This window comes from Balaenoptera acutorostrata, chromosome 8 (genome assembly GCF_949987535.1).
Source record: "Balaenoptera acutorostrata chromosome 8, mBalAcu1.1, whole genome shotgun sequence".
NCBI classification, from domain to species: domain Eukaryota; kingdom Metazoa; phylum Chordata; class Mammalia; order Artiodactyla; family Balaenopteridae; genus Balaenoptera; species Balaenoptera acutorostrata.
The window spans coordinates 65,436,424-65,448,132 of record NC_080071.1 but is presented as its reverse complement, the minus strand read 5'-3'; the positions used below and the strand labels follow the sequence as shown (position 1 = coordinate 65,448,132).

The 11,709-nt window shown below is 45.6% G+C and overlaps 2 protein-coding genes across 7 annotated transcripts in view; one reads left to right on the top strand and one right to left on the bottom strand.

The window, feature by feature from the left end:
• Window positions 1–859: 859 nt before the first annotated feature.
• LOC130708699 (uncharacterized) lies at window positions 860–2,224 on the bottom strand. Its single transcript, XM_057551356.1, has 2 exons — window positions 1,864–2,224; window positions 860–1,614 (listed from the first exon to the last, which is right to left on the bottom strand). The coding sequence occupies exons 1-2, from the start codon at window positions 2,222–2,224 to the stop codon at window positions 1,184–1,186; spliced, it is 792 nt and encodes a 263-aa protein (XP_057407339.1). The 3' UTR covers window positions 860–1,183.
• Window positions 2,225–2,439: 215 nt separating this feature from the next.
• The window catches only part of KLF7 (KLF transcription factor 7), a 111,717-nt gene continuing 102,447 nt past the window's right edge, over window positions 2,440–11,709 (top strand). For 4 of the 6 annotated variants that reach the window (XR_009008987.1, XR_451778.2, XM_007190604.2 and 1 more), the window contains exon 1: window positions 2,448–2,998. Coding sequence is in view for 4 of the 6 variants with exons in the window: in XM_007190604.2 (XP_007190666.1) it covers window positions 2,897–2,998 (102 nt within the window). In the remaining 2 variants the exon portion in view is untranslated. Of the gene's footprint in view, window positions 2,999–11,709 lie in introns of all 6 variants that reach the window. The other 2 variants (XM_057551072.1, XM_007190602.2) reach the window with 2 other exon arrangements.

Here is an 11,709-nt window from a genome sequence, read left to right as displayed (position 1 = left end):
TAAGAACCTGCTATATAACAGAATAAATAAAATAAAATTCAAAAAAAAATAAATAAGATCCTTTCCCTCCCCTATTACTCCTGAACATGTCTTCTGCCCCAGTACTTCTCAGTGGTCTCTTCCCCATCCCCACACACAATCAGCATAGCATGTTGGGTTGCAGGGGAAGACCTTATTCCAAACTGGCAAGAGGTTTCTACCTTCTTCTTCTCTAAGACTGGTATATCCCCCTACAAGTCTGATTGGTTCAGATATTATTTAATTTACTCAGCTAAAGTCAGGAGGTAATGATGGCTAACATTTAGTATTCACCTATTAGCACCAGATACACTATGCTAGGTGAGTTAACAAACATTATTTTATAACATTTTGACTGTTCATAACAATCAGGCAAGGCAGATACCACTTTTCCTGTGTCTGAGAAGGGTAGCCAGAAGGTCTGAGCCAGTAATTTGCTCAAAGTCACACAGTAGTAAGTGGCAGTCTCAATGGCCATAAGGATCAAGTTAATGCATTAATTGGTATGTGATGGCTCTAAATGGTTTTCTGCTTCTGGGAAAGGCCCACGCAGACTTCTCATACTGGCACTTATATGTGTGCTATCATAATATCACTTTAATCGTGTAGGACTTTTACCCTTTTCATACCATTTATCCCCTAGCACCACGAATGTGTATAATACATAATACTAAATGTACCAAGATCCTTGTACATTCCATGCACACACACTTACAGTACATTCACCAATTATACACATACGCTGGATGCTGGAGATCTGACCAACAGAATTCCAGACATCAAAAAGCAAATAAACTAGACTTTTCTCAACTCAATAATTCCCGTTTAATTTCCCCTGGCAAATACTGAATTTCAAACTGTGTTTGTTCTATAAAGTAGAACTTTCGAAATATTGTGATATGGAGTCCCACATAATCAGAAGGAGAGACAGTTGAGAAGGGCGATTAAGGTGGATGTGTTTCTTCCATTATGAATTGAATTTAAGTTTCTCATTTCAGAATAAGTACCAAATTCTGCAATGATTCCAAAAGTGGAAGTTCAGCTCACACTGCATTTTGGGGAAGCTTTAACCACACTAACCATTTAAGGTCAAGCAAACAAGCGGTCAACCCTCACAACGTGCGTAGTTCAGCTAAGAGGTAATAGGGTCTCTATCTATACATCTCTATATGTTAGCGCCATAACGCAATCCGGGTCCTCCTCTCACCACCGCAGCTAGGCAGACGGACACCCTCTCTCCAAGCCACATGGGAAGTCTCACGTTTAAGCCCCCAAGCAAGTTGCCGGCTCCTGCCTGCACCCCGCGTCTACAAGGATTCCCTTTATTGTCTTTAACACACTCTCCAGCAAAACGTCCAGATCCAATCATCTCTAACTGCGAGTGTGACCCCCGCCCGGTCCCCGGCGCCGGGTCAGAAGGCTGGGCGGGCGGGGCGGGGCGCGGCGGCACGCACAGGGGCGCCGGCGGGGCTGGGGGCGGGGACTGCGCGCGGCGCGCGAGGCGGGGGCAGGCCGCTGTTTTCGCGTATTCCCCTTTGTTCTGCTCCATTGTGTGGCGCTTCCTCCTCTGGCGCTTCTTCTCTGCACCCTGGCAGCCTGTGGGGAATTCGTGAAGGGGCTTTTGGTGACTTTTTCTTTCTTCCCCCCTCCCCCCAACCCCCCGGTTTATTTTTGAGGAAGTGAGGAACTCCTTTGCGCTGCCCCGCCCTCGCGGTTCCCTGCCCCCGGGCCTAGAAGGGAGGCGGAGTGGGAAGCGGCTTGCCCTCCTCCCCAAGCCGGCTTCCTCGTCCTCCCGCCTCGCTCTTCCTCCGGGAGGCGTCCTAACCCCACATTCTGGACTTTCACCTCCTGACCGGCCGCGTCCACGCCAGAACGGCGATACGCGACCCTCTCCCCTCTGAGGGGCGCAGGCTCCGGCCGCCTGGGGCTCCACCTGGCGCCCAAGGGAAGGTCGGAGGCCGGCGTGCGGCCCGAGCCCAGTCGCCTCGGCGTCCCGCGAGCCGGTGCAAGTGTCGCCGCTACCCTCCCAATCCCTCGCGCTCGCACTCCCCGGCCACCGCACGGCCTCTTCGGCCCCCTTATATAGCCCTCTAAAAATAGCTCGCCTCGCACCGCCTTGTAAGGCAGCAGGGAGATTCGCAGCGTGCCAATCCGCGCCCGCCGCCAGGGCCAAGCCCCGCCCCAGGCCCTGCTCCACGCTGCCCATTGGTCCTCAGTGACTTCATGAGCCCCCTGTTTACCATACATGGTCACACGCGGCCTAATGGACGCCCTCCTCCGAGATCCCACGGCTGCGCGGAGAGCCGGGCGGAGGGAGGGAGTTTGGGGAGGGGGAAGAGCAGGAGGAGGAGAAAAGGAGGAGGGGGGGTGGAGAGACTACAAACTAGCAAGGATGGGGGTGGGGGTGGGGAGGGAAGGAAAGGGGGGGAGAGAAGCGATCGCGAGAAAAAAAAAATGCCACCTCCCAAAATAAAGAGCAAAGATTGCATTAGGAGCGAACAGCGCTGCAGAAATAGATGGCAGCTTCGTGTCAGTGAGTTTGCATCCCCCTTCCTGATCCACGAGCTGGAGTGATTAGAGCCCTGGAAGGGAATTGTTACTCCCGTGAAGTCCCCTTTTCCTGGCAGCCGTCTGCACTGTACACGCTGGATGCCTCTCTCCATCCACCCCACTCAGTCTCTCCTCTCTCACCTCCTCTCTCCCTCTCTTCTGCATTGATTTTTTTTTTTTTCCTTTTTAGTTGACTGAAACAAAACAAAACAAAAGGGCCACTGGATGTCTGCCTCCTTGGGGGGTGAGCCAGACAGACTGACAAACAAACAGACCCAACTGTGTTCGGGGGAGGGTTTCTCCTCCCGTTTTGCCCGGCAGCAGCAGCATGGACGTGTTGGCTAGTTATAGTATATTCCAGGAGCTACAACTTGTCCACGACACCGGCTACTTCTCAGCTTTGCCATCCCTGGAGGAGACCTGGCAGCAGGTGAATGATTTAAATTACTTGTGTAAATCGTGTGGTGGCGGCGGAGACGCAGGGGCTGCGTTGGTGTGGGCTTGGGGTTGAATTTTGTTTGTTTGTTTGTTTAATTCCCCCCCCCTCCTTTTTGGCTGTCTGTTGTTTAAAATGTTTTTGGAAACAGTCATATGCTTACCTCTCCACCCACCCCCTAACCCCTTAGTGTGCTGAGCTGAGCGGCCGGTCCGAGCTGCCTGCGTTTCAGTCACCAACACACATCCTTGCGCACACGTTGTGCGGCTCACTGCCCCCCAGCAGAGACCTGCCTAACTTCTGGGGTTCGGAGGAGCCGGGTGGGAAGGTGGTTTGGGGCTTTACGAGCCATCACAGACAGGTACCGCGTCCCTACATGCAGGAGCTCTACCTCCTTGGTACCTTAAATCCGGTTCATCTCTTTCAACTGGTGCTAACGACCGTCAGATGGGGGGAGGGGGTAGGAGCAAAGCGGAGTGTTTTCCTAGTAATTAGCGAGTATCAGTAAAGAATAGGAACTTGATTTTGAGATTAGAAGGTGGGCAGGAGGAAGAGGAGCCCAGTGATAAAGGATACTCAAAGATATCTCGGAAGAGGATGGGAAGATGTATCTATCTCATGCTGACCGTGCATTGTAGGTTTCCCCAGTGCGGTGTCTTCGGAAGGAGAACACCCTCTGTGGGTGTCCTTGCTTCTCTTTCGTTTGGTGTGCCTCTCCACTTGCACAACCTCCGACAAAGGGTGGTGTGTGCTTCCATGCCTCTGACTTCGTTTTAGAGGACTAGTCAAGAAACTCCTAAGATGCTGAAGGGCACCGATGCCAAGTTGGCTAGGTGTCCCAGTGAGGGGGAAGCGGGGCTGGTGACAAGTTCACTGGGCTTTGTGAAGTGGAATAAAGAAAGTGCTGGTTAGTGGAAAGTGCTAGATCTGCTGCGGAAACAGTGGTTTTCTCAGTAAGGATTAGGAGCTGCTGAGGGGACATTCTGCAGGAAAGATGGTGGGTGGGGATGGAGGGACACGAACATTCTTTCAGAATTCTACAGTGTGCATCATGGAACGTGCAAGAAGACAGTTCGGATTTGCACATTGGAAGTGTGAACGTGCACAGTCCATCTGGGAGAAATGTGCTTGCCCTTGGGGAGGGCGGCAAGAGGCTTGGTGTGTGGCTGCTCATGTAACTTCTCTGCTCCGTGACAGCAGCTTGTTAAGGCTAATGAACAGCTGAATTTCCTCTGCCAGGATCCAAAGCGGGATTTGCCAGTTTGAGCCTGGGATGTAACAGTTGCTGTTTTAGCGAGTGAGGTTTGGCTTTTGGTATAAAGAGCCTATCCTGTGTACCATTGTTGCTAGTTGCTGTTCTCCCCTGATTTCGAGGCTGGAGTTTCTCCAGGTACTGGCCTCTGGTGTCTGTGCTTCCACACATACATTCCTGCCCAAGGATGCTGGCAGATGTGTTTGACTTTGTCTTTCTCTAAACGCACGCACAGCTCACATGTTTCTAGCAGAAGGCATTTCTCCAGTGCATCCTTTCCCCCATCCTCGATGAGACTATCTCAGGAAGGGTCTCAGTAGAGCTTTTTCCTCCTTTTATTTCACATGCTAATTAAACCAAAAGGTTGCCAGAATTTCATTTTCTGAAATAGTCTTCATTTCACACTGTCAGCCCACTGGTGTTGAATCGGTTGCCTATTAACAACTGTCTAGACAGGTTAGGGAAGAGAATCTGTTGATTTAGTCAGCCTGCCCAAGGCAGCCCTTGTTTGTGACTAACTGTTAAGCAGGGTTGGAGGGAAGAAAGTTGGCTTTATTTGTTACAACGTTCCCTCCTGATGAATCACCCAACTTTGTTTTGGTTCAAGATTTCACAGTAGTAAAGCCTGCTTTGGGGGAAGGCCTCTCCAGAGGAAACCTGCTTTTCTAGATCTGGTTAGAGCATCCTTGAGAAAGTCTAGATATGTAAAGAAACATCATTGGTTTGATAATGAGAAGATGTATTGGATCTTTTGTTTCCTTAGAAGCCTTCTCCGCTTCCCACCCACCTCATCCTTCATCTCACCTCCTTCAGGGCATCTCTAGCTTAGTTTGTATCTGTGGGCAAAGAAATTTTCACCCCCCTATTTCTTGCCTTAATCCTCTCCTACTGCCAACTGCCCTCAGCTTAAAACCCTTTGCCAAGCTCTTTCAGAGGCATGCTTATAATCCATACTGAAACATAACTTGTGAGGACACGGTCCTAAATGAGATATCATTCCAAGGAGCTTTCTTCTGTGGACTCTGTAGTCACAGATGCTTTCTGTAAAGGTGATTGTGACTCCAAGTTCATGCTGATGACATAACCTCCAACCTCTGTCTCTTCCTTCCTCCCTCAACCTGCCCCCTCCCTCTTGCCTCTTCTGAGTATAAAGGAGGGAGTGTGGTTATATGCAACTGTTGGTTCTAAATCAACCATCACATGGTGAAATTTTAAGGCTCCTTTGCTCAAATCAGCTCAAGAAGGTTGCTACAAAGAACCCCAGGCAGGAGGAAGTTTCCTGATGCTCGGGGGTAATCAAATTTTAGAGGTCAAATGAGGAGCAGTTATTAGATGTAGTCCTGAAAGTGAACAGTGTACCTTGAGGAGATGAGCCAAGTACAGAGATTCCAATAGTCTGATTTGGTTCGTAAGAAAGAGTGGCTTGGATGATAAACTCAAGAACAGCTGTGCATTTGAAAATTAAGGATGGACTCTTTGGAGATTTTATTTTAAACTCAAGTCTGGGGTAATTGTTCTGCTTAATAGTCAGTGAGCTTGTCATGGCCCTCCTGTCACAGGGGTCGTCATTTTGACATTGGGTTTTTGGGCAATAATGTCTTAGCCTCATACGGCTCCAACTATGAAAACCATTGTTGGTGTAATTTTTAAATCCACATGGACATCCTACATTAACAGCTCTCCATTCCTGGGCCCTGACTGCATACTTAAGCATTTGGCCCAAGTAACATCATCCTTGCCTGTCATATAACTGTAAATTACACTGTGCTTATGTGGTCTATTATTTTATGGAATTCCGCTGACGCACAACTCTTAAGGCTACCAGCCTTAAGCTCTTTGGAAACTTGCAGGAAAATTTCCAAGAGCTGTCTGAGCAAAAGTAGGAAAAAGTCAAAGGTAGGACAGAAACTAAGAGTAGCGTATAGGGTACCACTTGATGATGGATAAAGGGGGACCCATTCATGAGTTTTGTTGCCATTAGAAATCATGATTTTTCTGGACTCACTGCTGACTTGGAAAATAAAAAAGGATTTGGTACAATACTGATGGTTATTTTTCTTTGGGAAGCTACAAAGACTTTTAGAATTTGGATATATTCTTTATACCTAGACTGCTATTTCATGAGTGCAGGTCAAGTAATGATGTTCTAAGTCTTATTTGCACTTAGCTTTGCTTCATGCCATTGAGGAGCATGGTATGTTTACTTGAAAACTCTTATGGAATTATGCTTGTTGTTAATGCTGATTCATAATTGGCAGATGGGGTCAGTTTCAGGCCTCCTTTTTGCTCAGAGAAAATTTTCCACTGCTACTGGAAACAAATGAATAAATCATAGAACATTCTTCCCTCCTCCCCCATTCCCCCATTGTTTTAAACTAATGGCATACTTGGCTACTGTAAGAACTACAGTGTCCCCATAACACTGCAATTTCATCTTGGTTTCAGGCACCCTGAAACACTTTTTACAAGGGCCTTTGGTATGAAGCATCTCTAGGGGACAACTTACAAAAATGGTTGCCTGCCAAGAACAGCCTCATGGTGCAAGGGATGGGATTTGATCTGTGAGCTACATCGCTTCTCCTACGTTGGGATCTTGCCTTTGCACTGCCTTCTACAGGCCCGAGCAGCCGGGTGCTGTCTCAGCCAGAAAGACAAAGCAAACTGTAGGGTCCCTGCATCCGCAGGTTTGCCTCTGTCCCCAATTTGCAGAAAACCTTGTCATGAATTAGAATTTCTTGGCAACAGCACCACCCAGGGAAATTTGTAGACACAAAGGAGCCTTGCTAACCACACTGAAAGGATAAAATAGCTGGCTTTTTTTTTTCTTTTTTGTATGTGACTTGTGTGCTCTTTAGTTACCATAACTCTATTTTTTTTTTTAAATTTGAAACAGTGACTTGATAGATGAAAAAAAAAATCAGAACTGCCCCTGTTCTCCAGATTTTCTAAATAAGGATGCAGTCACTCAATAAATGTAGCTTTACAAATGAAAGCACATGTGAATGCCATCTATCACACAGTTGGCCTTTCCATGTTCTTTTTAATTTTAACTTCCATGTTCTTTTTAATAGATACATCTTTGTGTAGATTTAGGGACTCTCAAACATTATCACTCAGTCTACCTGTTTGCAGTTCGGTATTTTAAAGTGAGTGAATGTTACAACGCAGATGTTTTTACTACATCTGTCTTTAGTTGGGGGGATAAAGGAAGTGGTGACTTCTTTGTTCTCCATGAAACTCCCACCCCCACTCCCTACCCTGAGGAGGATGTGATGTTGGGGTCCAATCCATTTAAAGGGCAGAGCAGAAGATGTGACACCTCACCCTGAAATGATTTATGTATGGGGATGTCAGAGACCTTCAGCGTTCAAAATGTGCTCTTCCTCTCTCCCAGCCCATTCTAAATATAAATGCCAGTGGGGGCTATTTGCCTCTCCACTTAAATGGGAATAGTTTAGAGAAGGTCCTAATGGAGCTTTCAGTAGCCATTCTCTTATAAATCTTCAGATTCTTCTCCCTTCAGAGAATTCCTGTATTTTAACTTTTTGAGTACAAGAAGGCAATGCAGTCTTCTTTAATCACTGTGTGCTTATTTGGGAGAGAAGACAGTTTCTTCTGGCCAGTCCGGACTGGCTCATGTTGATAGGATAGCTGGCCAGATGGGGTGGCAGACACCCGCTATCTCTGCAGTTTGTCAGTAGTGTGCAACGGGTTTTAAATCACCTTTGCTGGACTCCATGATTGGTGAATGCAGAGAACGCCTCTGTGATTCCGGTTCACTCAATCTATCAGTTAGCATGTATGTTTGGAATTGGGATTTGCTGAAAGTTTAGGACAGCTCCCCAACGTAACCTGAGCGGTACCAGAAGGGTGAGGGGTGGAGATTTATCTCCCTACAAATAAACCCCTTTGTTTCCCCAAATTAGCTGAGTGCTTGCTTAGCATTAACAGGTGGAAATGTTTTAACCCAAATTGCCAAATCTTACCTAGTACAGTGATTAGGAAGCTCTATAAGTACTAATGGTGTTAAAGTCGGTGGAACGAGATACAGCATCTAATCATTAATGTTACATGCAACATCCACAAGTGAAGAAACACTCCTCCGCCCAGTTACATTGTGTGCTCATTTTAGAGCGTCCACATGAGAAGCTGTCCTTACTCAGTTTAATTTAAGTGTTCCCCAAATCAAATATTGCATTACTGGAACAGGCTTTTACCTAAGATTGGTCATGATCTTGTTGCTCTCCCTTCTTGTTCCTTGGCCTTCATTTTCTGCTGCTAATTTGGAGAATCATTTCTCCTGCCTCGAATCCTTTTTGTTTTCCTCACTTGGTATTTTGCTGTGACCCTGAGAACGTGGTCCTGCTAAGTGTATTGTGTCCGTTGCACTCTCCATTAGAGCAGCTTCCAGCTGCCCCACCCACCACATGCGTGACATAGACGTGGACAGCGGGGGGTCAGCAGCAGCTTTGTGATCAGTCCAGAATCAGCCTGCTTGAGGTGGGTGTGACTTCTGATTTCACAGTGATACCATTCCTGACTGAGCATTACTGGAACAGGCTTTTACCTAAGATTGGTCATGCCTCTGAGCTGGTGGAGGCAGTCAGTCACACCTTGTTGGCTTTTCTCTGTTTATATTAAAATATGGAAAATATTTCACAGTCAGTACTTCATTCCTTTGCTCTAGTTATGTGCAAAATACTGTTTGGGTGATGCGAATTTGAATTGGATATAGTTCTGCCCTCTATGAGCTTGACTTCAGTAGGGGAGAGTGAGCATGTCCAGAGTTAAGTAATACAGTATTAGAACAGGATTGCCAAAAAAAAAGAGATTTTAAGTCCAGTGTTTGAACACTGACCCATGCCTCTCTGTACTTACCCACCTCGTTACAACCTTGCTTATAAAACATACTTGAGATTTACTAAGTTTTCTTAGGTTTTTTTAGCTAATGGTGTAATGGGGCTGGTGGCCCTTTTAGGGCAGATGAGTCGACAGTGTGAATGAATACACATGTCCGTAATGGCCAGGAAACAGCATCCATGTCTGTGTCATTCGGAAATGATGATAGGTAATTAAAATAATTAATGCAATATCTATTTCTGAATATGGGTTTATTGACATTTCCTGAGGTCATATTGAAAGTCAGGCCCCAGGCCTTGTACCAAAGCTAGACCCAGAGAATCTTAGAATTTCAAATCCTGAAAGGGTCTTGGTGTCTTTAACTCTAAAACACTATGCTAGGACCAAATGATTGTTGAAGCCAGATGAGGCATTGAACCTTCCAAGGTCACCCAGCTGTTGTTAACATGGATGGTGGTCCCAGGCCCAGTATTCTTTCAGATGCCCAAATCAGTTTGCTTGCTTTTCATCACACTGTTCTGTATATACTTTGAGTCACTTCTTTTCTTTCCTCCTCTCTCTTTCCCCCTCTCCCCTTAAAGGGAAGCGAGAAAACCCCCATTTTACCTTGAACAATACTAGTACATGGAATTTTGGAATTGTCTGGGCCCTAAACCAAGCTATTGAATATCTTGGAGAAAGCTTATGTGTGTAATTTAATCTCTTTTCCATTTTTAATAATGTGTGGTAACCTGGAAAATGTACACTGTACTGAAAAAACAAAACAAAAGCCCCCAATTACAACTCCAGCCTTATGAAAAAAAGTACTGTCACTTAAATGATAACAAACGGAGTGAGACTAAGGAGGGTGCATTGAGATGTATGCGGTAGGGAGTTGGATGGATGATAGAACTGGGGTTTTATGTGGAAAGCGTCAAATGTGAAGTTTTGAAATGCTTTGTCTCTGACAACTTGCCAACAAAGGGACTGCGTGAAACTGTAGCAGTTATCATGTGCCAATTCAGAAAAATCTCTCTTGAAGTGTTTTAAAATTTCTTGAGAGGGTTGGATGGGCAGTGAGGTGGTAATGTTTCACAAATTTAAACAAAAAACATTGCACATTGTGATAAGCAGTTGGGAAGAGAGTCAACTTCTGTGCGGTTTTTAAAAAGTCCTTATGGGGTGGGAGGGTGAAGCCAAGGCTCAATTTTCACAGTGTCCCTAGTGAGGAGAGGAAACGCAGGGCGCTCTTCACTCTGCTCAGTGACTTTTGGCCCTTCTCCACCCAATCTCTAGTGTAGTTATGATGGTGAAAATTCTCTCTTGGAACTTGGCTCACAGATTGGTTTCACCTCTAAGATCTTAGAAACTGAAGATTTCTTCCCAAATGGAGACTTCTTTATTTCTTCAAAGCTGTAATCTACAACTCCAACTCCAATATTTTCCTGAGTTTCAGGCCCACATTTTTGAACTGGCAACCTGGGGCTGACACTTAAGGCTTTTGAGGTTGTCCCATGAAGACCTCAGCTGAATATGTCCCAAAGCTTGAACTCATCAACTTCTTTCCTCCTTTTCCTGGCTTCCCTGTTTCTTTTATTGAGTTGACCTTTCTTCTGTGATCCAGGTTTGAAGGTCCAGCCATCTTTGGCTCCTCTCTTTCCCTTCACTCTGATTGGTTGAAAACTCCCATTGATTTGGTTCTTACAGTACTTCACCATGGTCTTCCACTTTCTTCTTGCTCTGCCATTGCCCCAGGGCAGCCCCATCACCTCCCCTGGACTGACTTAACTACCTCCATCACCATGTTTCAAACTGTCAATGGGGCCTTCTTTTACATACGATGAGGCCAAACGTCTAAGAGTCATGATGTTCCAAGACTGGGTCTAGGTAGTAGTCACAAATTTCCCCCTTTGTTACCATGTGCGGTAACCGCCATCCAAATCGAATGACTGTACTTTTCCTGCTTCTCTCTTCATTTATGTCATTTCCTTCAACCTTTTCCTTTTTCTTCCTCTTTGAGTCTCTTTGTCCAAATTCTACCCATCCTTTAACTTTCAGATGGTTGCCACATCTTCCAGGAAACTCCCTCCCTTTCCCTTGGCCAACAGTAATTGCTGCTGTTTCTATACTCTTGTGTAGAACTTTTTATTTCCTCATGATGCTTTTCAGTTTTGTCCTGTAGTATAGTTTTTCTTTTCTTTTTTTTCCCCATTGCCTTATTTTTCCAGTTAGGTTGTATGATTTAGAGCAGAGTCCATGCCTTGGTTATAATTTTGATAATAGACTTTTAATACATAACCCTTCAGGTTCTTAGAAAGCCTTGCACCTGGTAGATACTCAATAGATATTTAGGGCTTATGATGTGACTTAAGATTTGACTATGTCTGTAGTAATGGTTCACAACTGTGGCTGCACCCCAGACCAATTAAATCAGTATTCCTTTGGGTGGAACCCAGGTATCAGTGTTGTTTTGTTTTTGTTTTTTTATAAATTTTATTTATTTATTTATTTATTTATTTATTTATTTTTGACTGCATTGGGTCTTCGTTGCTGCGCATGGGCTTTCTCTAGTTGCAGTGAGCAGGGGCTACTCTTCGTTGCAGCGTGTGGGCTT

What these genes read in the sequence shown, in the direction of transcription:
- LOC130708699 (XM_057551356.1), bottom strand. Translation starts at nt 2,224, where the DNA reads ATGGGCAGCGTGGAGCAGGGCCTGGGGCGGGGCTTGGCCCTGGCGGCG. An exon ending in TGGACGCGGCCGGTCAGGAG is followed by an intron (nt 1,615 to 1,863) that starts GTGAAAGTCCAG and finishes AATTCCCCACAG; the next exon opens with GCTGCCAGGGTGCAGAGAAG.